Source organism: Trachurus japonicus, chromosome 13 (genome assembly GCF_045865225.1).
Source record: "Trachurus japonicus isolate A0001 chromosome 13, Traja_1.0".
Taxonomy (NCBI): Eukaryota; Metazoa; Chordata; class Actinopteri; order Carangiformes; family Carangidae; genus Trachurus; species Trachurus japonicus.
Genome location: NC_140919.1, coordinates 22,644,380 through 22,660,141, shown reverse-complemented (window position 1 = coordinate 22,660,141; position 15,762 = coordinate 22,644,380). Strand labels below are relative to the sequence as shown.

Here is a 15,762-nt window from a genome sequence, read left to right as displayed (position 1 = left end):
TTCAATCTAGGTTTTTAACTCAAGTATTTGATTCTGTTGTTGGACCCAGCTTGCTTTCTATTTCTAACAGCTCACTGACTACTGGTTGGATGTGTAACCTCTCTTCTGAAAAAACCTAGGGTAGATCCTTCCTTACATCACAAATACAGACCAGTCTCCAAGCTGCCTTTTTTGTCAAAAAATTTGAGATAAATTTTGTGTCTTTAGAGTTTTTAGCAACCCTAGAGGTAAATTCTATCTCTAAATTTACCTTATTTAATTGTTTTGGTTGTCACTTTGTTGTACAGCATTTTGTAACATTTGTTTTGAAAGGTGCTATATAGTAAATAAAGTTTATTATTATTATAATTATCAATGGGGGCAGCGCTTTGATAACAGTTTTGACGGATTTCTTATTTCTCTCTCATGTACCTTTGTCAGGCCTGTTGAGAGAAATGTCCACTTTGCACGCACCACAAGTTGTGCGTTAGTTGTCATTTTCCAGAGACTCCTAAGATATGTGTACAGCTCAATCTTATTTTCACTGGCCTGGAGGAGAGGAAGAGTGTTGACAATGCACCAATACACACTTTGTTTGTTTTTGGAAATAGTGTGGACAAAGCCCCCCAAACCCCTTTGTCTGTTCAAGACAGTGATCTGTTGTGTGTCAATACTCAATTCTTTTCATAATCATGAGTTTATAAATTTTTTTTACCCATGATTATCCATTATAATATAGCGGTGTCTTGTGTCTAATCTTGTCTCTTTGATTTCCAGTTTTCCAGCCTTTGCTTTCTGTATAAATAAACTTGAAACAGGATTAAATCTGAGTTCATTCAGTTCAATTCTCAACTTTAAAAAATTCTACCATGATGTCAAGCTCCCTGCAAACTTTTCCGGTTTGTGAGACAACAGACTGAATGAGATCACACTTGCGTGGTAACAGAGGAACCTTGATACTCACCGGACTAGTAATTGCTGACCTATTGAGCCGTTTTCTGTGATCACTTCATTCAATCGCATCTCAAGGTGAACCTTACCCTGTTGAAGACGGAGGAGAGGAGAGTCACTGCTGGGAAGTTACAAATTATTCAAGTTACGAGACCTCAGTCTTACAGCAGGGCACAAAAGTCAAAAGTTTCAAGCTGAATCGCATGCTCACACGTGGGCTGTAAAACAAGATAAGTGTGGGCTGTAGTATGTGCTTCTGAGAAAATGACCAGATGCCAAATCCCTCAGCTCATCTAACCACTAAACCTAATGCTTTTTTGTTTTTTTTTACTTCACTGATGACAAGCAAAATGTCACATTTTGATGGGCCAAGCAAAAATGCACTGCATTTTTTAAAATCCAGTGAAAGTATTATTATTCTCTGGTCCTCATCCCAGACGTGTGGCCTACTGTAGCTCCACCTCATGTTTCATACTGTTTTAAGTTAATGGTGGTACCATGTGTTACAAGCTGCCACAACAGCTGTGAATTTTGTCATCACTCAAAAAGGATCTTTACGGGGTCGGATGTGGTAAAGGCTGCCGGTCTTGCCTTCGGAAGTGTCAGAGAGTGAGAGAAAGAGATACAGAGCAAGAGAGAGAGAGAGAGAGAGAGAGAGCTAAACAAAACGCCCACACACTCGCACTCCATCTCTGCAGTTCAGCACTTGGCTGAGATGGCGAGTAGTTTTTTTATGCAAGATAGGCCTTTTAGCCAATATAATACTAACCAATTTGCAAGGATCTGAATGAACCAATATCATCAGCAAATAAACACTCCCATAACAACTCCCTATCCTCACTTTTGGCTCATGGATGTGGTCAAAAATGTGTAATGTTTGTCTTATGATTGCAATTGCTTTTAAATTAAAATGGAAAGTTCAGTAGGATAGGATGAACACCGCTCACAGGATCCATGCACAGCTCCTGTTTGACTTGAAAACCAAGCCAGAGAGGCTTTGCAATCACACCTCTATTGCTCACTAATGTAACTGTGCAGTTGAAAGTGTCTACTTGTGAGTGAATCAGTGTAGCAGCACATACCCAGAATAGTCTGGCGTGGGCTAATGGCAGCTAGAGTCAATACGTTAGCTACAGCAGCAGCAGCAGCAGAAGCAGCAGCAGCACAGAAGTGGTAGTGGTGCTGTAGTTTCACCCAAAGCAATCAGACCACAGAAACTATCTGTTCAAATAGAACAACCCACATACATGTCCTGTGTGATAAGAATTAGAAACACACCCCTGAAGAAATCATCAATAAAATGCTGAAAGGGGGGAAAAACAACTTCTAACAGCAAATTTATTTATCACATAATTGAGAGAGACAGTGATATTGGTCGTCAACTTTGGAAACTTCACCGAGTACCGACTTCCACACAGTATTGCCTCTTGGCCTTTTGGGCAGTTGACACACAGGTGGTATAAAACAATGACTACCTGAATTCAGGCAGTATGCAAATTATAAGTAACCATCTTGCATGCAGTCACACCAACTCACCAGTTACATTTGCATTATAATAAAAAAACAGACACCTGGAGATAATACTTTATGAATTTTATCAGACAAACACGATATCAAAGCCCTGCGGAAGAGCGCTTTCATTGGTTTTGGTCACATTTAAATTCTTTAGGTGCCAGAAAAAGTGATGACCAAACAATGCCACAAAATTGTATTTGGTGTCTAAATCTAATCTTCCAGTTTGTCATATTTTCAAGATAACACAGTAAAGTGTTTGTAGTTTGCAAATGGTTGTACTGCAATCCTGTTAAATGAGAAGTTAGGAAATTCCAGGAGTATTTTACATTCAGGTTTGGCAAAAGCATTCAAAACCTGAGTCTTGCTAATACTGCATTTCATTTTTCTGCAACCAGACTGTGCTGAGGTGTTGAGCCTGTCTTGTTTCGGCTAGTAAAATGTAAAAACAGGACAGTTTGGACAGAGACTATGAACCTTATTTTAAATTTGAAATGATTTTATCTGTATGCAAATGTCAGACCACATGCAAGTGGATTTCCTGTTTATTATGTTGGGGTGCTGAAAGTTGTGAAAGCATGCATTCCCTGAGCCAGAGGTCAGTGACGCAGTCTCATTACCGTGTCAACTTCAAAGCACAGGCAAGTCAAAGTCAGAACCAAGATAAGTTTCAGGATAAGATGTGATGTAAATTAAAAGAGAGATTTTAATATCTCCTGAGAAATTACCTGGACCTCTGAGTTAGGATCTACTGGCTGAAGGCTAAACCAGTGCTCCTTCCCACTGTATTTACACAGGTCATCCTTCCGAATTGACACCTTGCCTTGAAAAAACACACATTAAACACACACATTAAACTACTACTCATCCATACACATGAGAAAATGTGCTTATGTAGGTGCCTTTTTTAATGCTACTTACCAACAGGTAGATCCCTTTGGAAAACACTCTTGGCATAAACATAGAAGGATAAACACTGAAATGGACGTGGGATCTCAAAGTAGAAGTCCTCTCCATAAAAAGGGCTGCAAATAGAGGCAGAGATTTAAATTAACAAACACAGTTGCATCTTTCTAGGAGGAGGAGTAGTGTGTGAGAATGTGTGATAAACTGTGATAAGATTAGTTCCTAGAGCCTGATTATGTTAAAGAAGTTGTGACACAAACAATTTGATGAATGGGGTGGTAGCTCAGTTGGTAGAGCAGCCACCCCATGTTTTGAGGCTACAGTCCTCACTGCAGACGGCCCCGGTTCGAATACCTCATCAAGCGGCCCTTTCCTGCATGTCATTCCCCCCTCTCTGCTTCCCTATTTCCTGTCTCTCGACTGTGCTTTCTATTAAAGGCAAAAAAGTCCCAAAAATGGAAAAAAAAAATAATAATAATAATAATATAGGATATCAGTAATTCAAAAGGTTGGTCAAAAGGTCGTCCATGTATGAGTAACAGTGTATTTTTCATAACAGTGTTTGTAAATGATGTATCAGAGGTTTTTTAACAAGCGTTCTTCTGTCCATGACTGCTGCTATGCTTTGTTTTTCATTTTTACAGTGGAACTTATGACAAAACTTAAATCTTTAAATCTATATAAATACAGTGTGATTAAAAAAAAAAGCCCCAAAAATATACTTAAAGCAGAAGTAAGTGGTCCGGTCGTTTTCGCTAATGCTGCGTTCCAGGCAGGCTTTTGAAATCGTAAATTACAGCTTCAAGTCACAACTTACATGTACGACTTTGTAGCGTTTCAGGCAACCCACTCGTGTTTTTCCGACCTGTTTTACCGGTGAAAGTCACTATAACGGCCACTCGTAACTTCCGACCGGTGAACTCGTACCAGATCGAACTGGTACCACTTCACGGTCGGAAAAATACGAGTTTCCTTGAACGCACCATAACAGTCCTCGTCCCTACGTCGCCACATTCACGGCGTTCCTTGGCTGCACACACAGCCCTGCATGCCGTTCTCTCTCCTCATTGGATAAAAACTGTAGGATACGATAAATGTTTTCTCTTCGGCTCAGAGCAGAGCAGAGGGACTGAGAGACCCGTGTTTCAGTCCAAACACTCTATGTAAGTGATTGCTGTCGGAAGATATAACTATTTAAGACTTATATTAACAAAAATATATCACTTACTTCTGCTTTAAGAAGATATGTCACATCACATACGACAAAGAAAGCAAAAACAAACAAAAAAAATTAAAATAACTTTCTTTCAGTCAGTAAAGACCTGACATTACTGCAACTATCAAGGCCAAAATAAATAGTCATATAGACAACACTGTAACTTACACTGTAAAACCATGTGCTCATTAATTTAAATTCTTCATGTAATGTACATGTGATGCAATTACTGTGATACAGTGTTGTATTTAAGGCCCTAGATTATATAGACCATATGTAGTGCTCCAGCCTTGACATAATAACATTATCATATTTGTGCAAATCTCAAACATAGGATTTGTTCGTTTACTGGGAAACGAGCTGCCTGAGCAGAAGGTGGACAACACAGGGTGCCCTTATGACTCATCAGGGTTGAGGGAAATGTTCTTGCCATGTCGTAGGTTTAAATCTGTCACTTTTGCCTTCCATGCTCTCCACAACCTTTCTTTTCCTTTCCTTAAGCAGTCCTACCGTGTACACCAAAGCAAAAGAGTAAATTGAAATAGATATAGGCTATCTCTAGATAATAAGAACATAAAAAGAAAATACCTATACAAATAATGAAGGAGGGTAGATTTAGGTTTTTAAAGTTTAATACATAGTACCTTTTTCACAGTTGAACAATGACCCAACAAAATGATAAGGTTGTAAATTTATGTTTAGCACCAGTTACATTATCACATTATACACTTTATCTGCATCATAGGTTTATTAACATTTTTGTTAGCACATCACAGCCGTATTTTACAGCAATTCCTGGTATGTTTCAGACAGTATATTAAGTTTAACCAATCATAAAATAATAAATCACTGAAGTTGAGCATTTGCTTCAAGCTAAATCCTGCCTTAGTAATAATATATTGGTTGTTTAAAAAAATAAAACAGAATCATTGCACAAAAAGTATAAACAGCCTGCACAGGCCACTATTGCACTAGTCTTCCTTTTACTTTACAGATGTGTAATGTGTCATCACAATCTGCAATCGCATATAAAAAATCATTATTGTATACAGGAAGGAAAAAAAAAATTCAGCCTTCTGGAAATAAAATGAGGCCTTTCCCCCGTGTGTTATCATACCGACTTTCAGCTGAATCATTTGATGATTATATTCACATCATCACACCCTGCCTGGACAGGTTGCTCATCCACTGCACGGCTGACACACATCAACAGACAACAAACACATTCACACGTATGAGCATATTTAGAGTTTCCAGTCCATCTAACCTTGTAGGGAAACAGAACGGGACTGAACACCCGGAAGAAGCCCGTGAACTACTGCTACAATACTGTATAACCCAACCAACAGCCTCGCTGCAAAGTGGTTATATCTCCTCCTCCTGCGTTCTTGTGACACCGACTGCCCTGCAGGAGTGGGCAGAAACACAGAGGGCCCGAGCATCTGTGCCACTCGGTCCTGCCAACATAGCTACCTCATGACCAGGACCGTAAGCAAGACAGCTTGATCTGACATAGCCAATTGTAGGTTAAGCACTACCTCGATGTACGTGCTGCCTGCAGATGGACCAACTGTCCCAAACAGACTGAGCAGTGCTACTTAACTGTTCATATGTTCAAGTAAAACTGCAATCCCCGTCTTAAAGGTTCTCACCTCATCGTCTTAAGGTATATTAACAGTTTCGGAGTTTGGTGTCTCGTCTGTTCATTTGGGGAAAAAATAATTAAACAGGCATATCAACAACTTGGGAGACACGTGCTTGGTGTACACACACACACACTAGCTTTTCAGGAACAACAATTACCTACAAGTGACATTCAGACATGTGTTCACTTGTCAGACACTACTGGAGCTTGTGGGTCATGTGCTTTGAATGAGTTGTTCTTTATTGTTCAATTTATTATCCCTGTTCAAAAACTGATTCAGGATCAGGAAACTAGACTCGAAAACAGGAATATGTAAATATAAATATTCACTGCAAGTATTGAGGGAACCTGGTCCTATAGCTTTTTAATCTCTGCACTGATGCTTTCCCGCTACAATTTATGCATCTTGGATGGTGAAATATCTTTTCTGACACTTCTCGCACTGGGTTTGGCCAACACATCCAGTGTACACCCACACACACTCCTCAGCATCAAATGCAATTGTGCACTTGTAACCTCCCTATTCTGTACACACTCAAAGATACACCCACTATACTACCTTCCCTTCCCTTCTGTTGTCATCCTAACGTCTAAATAATGTGAGTATGCTAGGTAGAGGCACTTGACCACAGCTGTTTGTACATGCCTGCTTTATCCTTGGGATTAGCTGCAATTAGAGCTCCCATACAGCATTTAAACCATTAGAAACAGGAGCCCAAAGAACACACATGAGTCAAGTGCCATCATACAAACAGTGGGTCAAATTTGAGTGACTATTAAGATGTGCTAAAGAGAGGCTAAGGTAGTTGAGAGTGACACAGAGAGAAAGACAGGGGGAGAGCGTGGGAGGACACACTTCCTCAGAGACTATAAAATCCTTTTGACGGCACCCGAATCAGGAGAGAGAGAGAGAGAAAAAAAAGCTGTTGTGAAATACCTAGAGAAGGCAGGCCCATGTTTACAGTGAGATGTGCAATTATGTAGATATAGAAACCTAAAAAGGTTTCCTGACTGCCAATGTCCCACACCTTTCTCTAAACCAACTTGTGGGCATTGGAGTTTTCATTTCAGTCAAAGTCAATTCATGTTTCCCAGCTCACGCACACACGCACAGACACACACACAACTCTGAGCCCTGCATTGACACTTATAAGATGTAATCAAATGACTGCATTTCAAACCGGATATTTTTCCCATGATAGGCCTACAACAAACAAAAAGGCTACACAGTTTAGTGTAATTGTTTCCACATGAGAGATTTTTCTCAGCAAGATATCTGAGTAAGCTGTGTCTTACATCCAGAAGAATATTATGTGCCCAGGTCAATTACAAAACCACCGTAATGTAATGTAATACTACAGACAATGCTTGTATAGACTGTATAAACACACACACATACAAAGAGATATACATAAAAAAAAATCTGTCATGACAGTTTCACAGCTACAGCACTTAACTACTACATAACTGATTAACATCACTTTACATTCATATTTATAGAGCTGAAACAAATAACTAAGGACTTAAAGGGATAGTTCACCCTAGAATGATATTTCGCTCATTATCTACTCACCCTCATGTTGACTAAGGGCTGGAAGAAGTTTCAGAGTCCACCGTCCCTTCTCTGAGTTACAGGGGGTCTTGGCGTAGCAGTGCATGTCCATATAACGGTTGCAAAGGGACACCAGAGCTCTTCGTAAAAAAACACACACAAAAAAACATCCAAATACCTCCATGATGCTCGTGAAGCCCCAAATTGCGTAATTGTCCCGAAAAAAATTAAATAAGTCTGTATTTTAAGCTTGTTTGTAGCGGAAGCTTCTCGAAGCTCCTCTTCCTGGTCCGTCCAAATCTCGCGTGATTCGCAGTAACCGCACTGACGCCGGCGCAAATCACGCGAGATTTGGACGGACCAGGAAGAGGAGCTTCGAGAAGCTTCCGCTACAAACAAGCTTAAAATATAGACTTATTTAATTTTTTTCGGGACAATTACGCAATTTGGGGCTTCAGCACAAGACGGACATTACATACGAGCATCATGGAGGTATTTGGATGTTTTTGTGTGTGTGTTTTTTTACGAAGAGCTCTGGTGTCCCTTTGCAACCGTTATATGGACATGCACTGCTACGCCAAGACCCCCTGTAACTCAGAGAAGGGACGGTGGACTCTGAAACTTCTTCCAGCCCTTAGTCAACATGAGGGTGAGTAGATAATGAGCGAAATATCATTCTAGGGTGAACTATCCCTTTAATGACCTCCCGGGTTCCAACAGACACAAACTGAATAACCGATTGTAGGTCACACACTGGGAACCATGCTGCAAAATATTCACCATTATGTTCAAAGATTTACTTGAAGTGGAAACGGAACAAATAAGAAACTGCACTCAAAACTTCCACCCATATAAACAGAAGGGTGTTTGAATTTGGTGAGTGTGATGACTTGTCATGATAAAACCCCATGTAGCAAAACATGTTGTGTATGTGTACCTACACAGCATGATGTCTGAAGCATTTTCGGATACTACTTTAAGTGCAGCTCCTACCATGAAGTAAATGGAAGATTTTTTGGCACCTCTCACATAGCTGGTTGTTTCCATCACATGAACTTGTCACTTATTGATTACCCTAAGCATGTCCATCTACCTTTTCACTACGCTTTCTATTTACTAACTTTTAATATAAGCCAGTGGGCCATATTACAATCTGGGAAAAAGGGAGATGTGGAGAGCACTCCTCATTAAAATAATGATATTAAATTTATGATACCGGTAAGTCAATATGTAAATACTGTAAAAACAGAGCAAGACAGCTAGTCCATGCTCAACATCAGAACAAAGAATAACAAAGTTAATGCTCCACTAAATGAATATGTAGTGCCATGGCATCTCATATAACCAAAGTGAACACATAGTGTACCTTAATATTTATGAACTGTATTAAAAATGTTATGTTTGACAGTTGACCTTTTACTGTATTGTTAACATAACTGAACACCTGAGTGAGAGCTGGAAGCGGCCTAGCCTAGCTGGAAATAAAACAAGGAGAAAATGGGTTTTGGAATGGGAATCAACATGAAATTTCACTCCACGCATGTTAGAGGTTAAGGGGTTATCCTGCTTACCTGACGCTTTTGTCAAACACCTTGGTGCGAAACACCTCCTCCTGATCCAAGCTTATGGTGCTAAACGTACAGAGATCCCTTTGTCGATTTGGGCCCGAGACTGGACCCAGATTCTTCGCTTCACCTGCAGCACAGAGAGAGAGGAACGTCATTACTATCTCAACTCATTACTATACTCTTTTTCTTTTTGTTGTTGTAAGGCTCCTGTATTCATGTCCTACGTGTCTTGTAAGCCCATGAGGGCTGGGCACCTTTTGTGCATGACACTTCGATAATAAAAACTCACTAACTGACTACAATTATCAATTAATTTCAAAGACACAAGCGCTCTTGTGGCATGTACTGTACAGTGTCTTTGGTGGATCAATTACACGTGTAATACAGAGAAATAAACTACAATATCCCTTCAAGAGGCTGTAAGTATTTAGAGCTTGAACTCTGCTAATGCAACACAAGTGGTAGTCCTACACTAAAAATACAATTATCCTACTTTTAACCTTAAACTGTCCCTGAACGAAAGTGAGGGTCAACTTCCCTGAAGACGCCTCTATACGAGCTCAATATGTGATCACACATGACTACATACAGTACACCTTAAAAATATGCCTTTAGATTTATCACCCTCGTGTTCACATCGGGGCTCTCTTTCTTGCCAGTTGCCAGGGTAAACGCTGCAGAGCGGATGTAGCTGAAGTAGACTTGAGGCTCATGTGGTTAAAAACATGAAACATTGACTTCCTCAGCATAAACAATGGCGACGGTACAGCGCTGATTCACAAATGACAAACACCTTTGTAACACACACACACACCACTTGCGCACACACTTACATTACATTGCATAGCAGGCAGACGCAGATTACATGCCATGAAGTTTTGTGCAACACGTGCATAAAAAAAATGCACCAAATCAAAGCTACACAAGTTGAACCTGAATTGTCAGAGCAGCTAAAGAGCAGTCACTCAAACAGAGCACTATCAATAACTTCACAATGAGTCAGATTTAGACTAGTGGATTACAGGGGCAATGACAGTAGTCTAAATTGATCCTGTGGCTTCGGATTGGTACCCTGAGCCCAGGCGGGGACCTAATTAAGAAAGGCCACCAGTGGGATCAGCTTTTTAAACGGGCTATTAATAAGGATGTTTGGCTAATCTTAGGAATTGTCACTTAAAACAGCCAAGTTGTCACTAAGCTTAGACGAGTATGACCTGAAGGGACTATGACACACGAGCACGCAGGCACAAACACATTCAATACAGTTTGACCAAGCAACTTATCTCTTCAAAAACATTTCCACTGAAACAGAAGTATGCCATCCTGTGAAAACCATAACCTAAAGGTCAGGGAGCATGCCTGAATATTACCTGTCTTTAGCTGAGGGCTGCTTGGCTATTTTAACAGCTGGTCTTTTTTCCTCATTTCATTCTGAAGCAAACAACTGAAAATACCTCAGCGCACTGGCCATCTAAACACTGCTAGAAATACATCTTCACAGAATGCCACCTCCATTGATGTAGGCTAATGGAAAAAGGACAAAGTGTGAACGAGGAAGAATGGAGTTTCGTAAGACTGCAAAGTGAGTTACATGCCATGATAGTTCCTCTATTTTGTTCTGCTAACCGTTTTCTCATTAATTCATAGTAGTGAAACTGACATTTGTCTTCCTATTGTGTGCCTATGCACAAGCCCTTTGTACTAGTTAACCTATTTTCACCTTACAGTACATGTATATACAGTTAAGTCACAATTATAGCTAGTTAGGACATGGCCTACGCCTGGTTTAGAAACATAAAATGTACCCCATGTGCATAACCTATGTTTTGTCAAAAGTCTAAAACATGTGAAACAATAAAAATGATAATAAAATATTATTATTACTACAACAATAATATTGACAGTGAGTCTATTAAAAACTAATTTCTTCTGAAGACTGACCACACTAAATGTACTTTCCCCATTAAGATGAAGCAATGCCATTGTGGCAAATGTAAATCTAACCATGATCAATGACCTCAATCACCCACACTGGAGAGAGTCATCTAGCAGATGTTAACTAATGGGTGCATGTTAAACGTGACAGTAATCAAATTTGCCACGATTTGAGCCAGCCCTTGCTGACATATGTAACACCCTAAATACGGTATCATGGGAATGAGTGCAGCTTGTGTAATTTGAATCTCTTAATGTTGGTAATGGCTGAAACCTGAGATACACATCTTGGACTTCAGTCATTCAAGAAAAACACAACACACAATTACACATTCAAATAGGCGCACAGGCTCTTGGCAGGTACTCCACTGGACCAGCCCAGCCTGTGAATGAGGATGAGGAAACTGGCTTGTGAAGACATTTGACTCTGAAGCCAATGTTTCCGATTTGGACTGTTTTTACGTTGCATGACTATTGTATTAGTATATTACCAACTAATACCTTGCAAAATAGAGTATTCGCTGCTGCGGGGCAACAAAACTAACTCACCACTCATGAGTGATTTAATAATGATATAGTGGTAAATGATGACACACGATAGTTTGGATGTTTCTTCATCACTGCCTCCTCTTTACATGTTTGCCAGATTCAGAGAAACTGTGAGTGGACAGGAGTAGACTCCCGTCAGTCCGGGTAGAGTAGGCCTACTATAATAATACAGAGATTGGTACTAGTAAGTCAACAGGTCATTGTTAACGTTACCGGGTTAATACTTGTTATATAACGGGGGTGTCTTAAGGAGCTAGCATTAAGTGATTGTCACTTAGCTCCTTGGTCATTTGATATCTGTTAAAACATTTGTTGTATGTCTAGGCAATTGAATCAAGTCAACTGGACTTAGTTTTTGTCTTTGAGGGCGTTTCGCCCCTTATCCAAGTGGCTTCATCAGTTCATGTAGACTAGACTGGCTATGTCTTCAGTCATCTTCAAAGACAAAAACTAAATCCAGTTGACTTGATTCAATTGCCTAGAGACAAATGAGAATTCGCACAGACATTTGTTGTATGTTATTGTCTAACTTTAGGTTAAAGTTACCTGACTGCCAGATACCTGCTTTAGCTGAATGGGTTTGGTGGTGATGGACTCAAAGGTGCTTGGTAGTAAACAGTGGTGTAGTCTATGATATGCAGGTAAAGGCAGTCCTATATCCACTTAAAAAGCATTAATATTTCAGTATACCCACTACAACAAAACTATCTAACTACTATAATATATGTGATAAAGCTATTAACAGTGTACCAACTTAAAAAAAAAAAAAAAAAAAAAAAGCACTAGGATTTCAGTATACCCACTACAACAAAACTATCCAACTATCTGGTAATACAGGTACTGTATGAGCACTAACTTAACAAAAACCCCACTACGATTTCAGTCTAACTACTAACATACAATCTATGTGATACAGGTATGTACAGTTTACCAACTTTAAACCTTTAAGATTTCAGTATACCCACTACAACAAATTAAGACTACACCACTGGTAGTAAAGCTAGCCTGCTTTGCTTTTGCCACCAACGTTGACTTAGCTTCTTACCAGACAGACAGCTCGAGTCTACACTAAACTCCCTCCGTGTTTTTGAAAACGTTACCGTTTATAATAAATAATCATAATAATAATAAAATAACCCCCCCTATTTGACCACCACCACGGACGAGCTAAGCTTTAGCTAAACTGGCGGTTGCGAGGCGTTACTCGGTGAATCAATGAAACCATTCACAACAAGCTAGTAGTAGTAGCCGTTGCTATGTAGCGAGCGAGGCTAACTTCACTTGACGTTAACGCGCAGCAGACCGACCAGACGGACTGGCTGGCTGGCTGGCTGCCTCTGTCCCTGTCCCTGTCTCTGCCTCTGCCTCCACAAGTGTCGATACTGCCGATAGCACGCCGCGCCGCGCCGAGCCGAGCCGAGCCGCGCCCCTCCGGCTCCGGCTTCCCCCTCTCTCTCTCTCTTGCGCCGCTCGCTGCTGCTGCTTCTACCGACAGACCGACGGACCTCTCTCCGCTCCCAGGCAGGCAGGCAGCCCCGCGTCCTCCCTCTGTGAGAGGAGACGGAAAACGGCGGCTCGGCTCGGCTCGGCTCTCCTCTCCTCTCCTCTCCCCTCTCCTCTCCCAGTCAGACTTACATATTTTCCCCCGCAGGCTCTGTAAAATCCGAATCCTCGCGTCGTCCTCTTCCGCCATGGTCAGACAGAGCTGAGCTGACTAGTTGTCGCTGCTCCGGTGCTTTGCTTTCAGCGCTGGGTTATTATCATATCCGTTTATGAATGCAGGCAGAGCGGGGAGGAAAGACAGCCCCACTCACTGCCGCGTCACGTCAGGTCCCGTACACACACACACACACACACACACACACACACACACACACACACACACACACACACACACACACACACACATACGCACACACACACACTGGTGTCTTATTAAAACGCCTGGAGAAATGTCAAAGCTTCCTCAAAAGTCGAGCGCCGCGCTTTGGCTGGTAGGTTACTTCAATCTGAAGACGGTTGGAGCTTTAAAGAAGATTTGAGGTGTCTCTCTGTAGTGTTGCCTATTATGCAACACTTGTGAGGAAGAAGAACACATAGGCTACGGTACTTGTGGAGCTATAGCTCGGTTAGATAATCTTAGATGTCATGTTAACCCTGTGGTTAGTAGGCTAACATGTGTGAGACACATTTGGAAATGTTTTTGTCAAAGAGGAATTGAGTAAAAACGAATCATTGTTTTCATACATCGACATTTGCTTTTTGTTTTTAACTTAATCAACTGATCATTTTGCCTATAAAATACTGTGTTTGTGTTGCTTCATCTGACCAACACTGTAAAACCTAGCTAGGCTATATGTTAATATTAACTATTATGAATGACAAAGAAAGCACTAAATCCTTAGAGCCTACAAGAAGCTACAAATGACTAATTCAGTTTAGTTGTCATAATATGGTCATTTATTTTGTTTATCTGCCTGTTTTAATAATCTCCAAATCTTGAAAACATGGGGACTACTAATCACAATGATATAGCTAGCCTAAACCTGTCTGCCAAAATACAAAAAATCCCACTTGGCAGCTTGCTAGTATTTGTCTAGCATAGCAGTAAAAAAAAAAAAAAAAGTCAGCATGAATGCTTATTCCAGTTAAGTGGCCTAAGCAGTAACTACATAACTGGATTTTATTTTATTTATTTTTACTATTTTATTTTATTTTACAGTTTTCCAAGATTTTGAATGCTAATGTAGCCTATTACATTATTAAAAACACAAATTCAATATCCTTTGGCAGATAATATGACTGACATCCTGTGTCTTCTGTTTCAAGGCAATGTTTCTTATGGTTGGTTGAACGTAGGTCTGATCCTCATCACTGATAGGAGCAGGGATTCTGAGAGGGCAGTCAGGTATGCATTGTAACTTTTATCACCAATTTCTATGAATTCTTAGTCTCCCGTTGATATGGAGCTCACACGACACTAGCTCAAAATACCTTATTGCCTCATTAAGGGGGTATGTTTATTAGTAGTGGTACAGTAGGCTATGTGAAAGCTTATACACTGCAGAGTATGTTTCAAAATTCTTTGGGGGAGTCAAGACTATCCAAACAGTTGTGCCCATGTCTGTTTTTATTTTTTATTTTTATTTTTATGTATAGCCATTTAGTTGTGGTGATATGAATATACATAGTTAATGTGTAATGTGTGCACCTTTAGCTGTGCATTGCAACGATTTCAAGTATATGGTCCTTATTATGCTACTACAATATAGTGATATAAGCTAGTGCAAGTCTCAAAGTGCAATCGCTGAAGACCTTACATTTACAGATTATAAAATGAAAAATTATGTTAAAATTTAATCTGGAATAACATAAGCAATATCATTTGTGTGCATTTAAAAAAGGGATCATCTTTTACCAAATAACAGATTACATTAGGAAAGGGTGTGTGTGTGTGTGTGTGTGTGTGTGTGTGTGTGTGTGTGTGTGTGTGTGTGTGTGTGTGTGTGTTTGTGTGTGTTGTATGTCCCTTATACTGCAAAGTTATAATCCATCTGTTACATCACAAGACAAGTTTTAGAAAGAGGCAAATAATTTAGAAACATCTGGAAATTGTGTTTTCTGGCCTAACTCTAAATACAGATGCAGTTTGTGAGGAAGAAGACTGAAATGAACTTTGCAGATGGGCTGCAGGTCCCTGAAGGACCAGCAGCAGATAATCACCACGTGGCTTTATATTTTTTCTTTTAGTCATCAGTATGACTGTATAGATCTTGCTAGTCAAAAATTCCTCCTAATTGTAGTGATACAAATTTAAATCTGCGTGTATGTTTTGACACAATTCTCTTACCATCAGTAAAAGAGCCTCCAAGTATGTATGACGTGTTGCCCAGTGGTCACTGAATACTGTGAAAGGATAGTGAAGCATTTATCATATCTCTAATTAGGC

At 40.1% G+C, this 15,762-nt stretch overlaps 1 protein-coding gene across 1 annotated transcript in view; it reads right to left on the bottom strand.

Moving 5' to 3' along the window:
* rasa2 (RAS p21 protein activator 2) overlaps nt 1-13,656 on the bottom strand; it is a 38,614-nt gene extending 24,958 nt beyond the window's left edge. The window contains exons 1-5 of the mRNA XM_085795425.1: nt 13,449-13,656; nt 9,333-9,456; nt 3,364-3,467; nt 3,171-3,265; nt 944-1,020 (exon numbers count right to left, since the gene is read on the bottom strand). Of these exons, the coding sequence (XP_085651551.1) occupies nt 944-1,020; nt 3,171-3,265; nt 3,364-3,467; nt 9,333-9,456; nt 13,449-13,506 (458 nt within the window). The 5' untranslated portion in view covers nt 13,507-13,656. The remainder of the gene's footprint in view (nt 1-943; nt 1,021-3,170; nt 3,266-3,363; nt 3,468-9,332; nt 9,457-13,448) is intronic.
* Between the last annotated feature and the right edge of the window lie 2,106 nt (nt 13,657-15,762).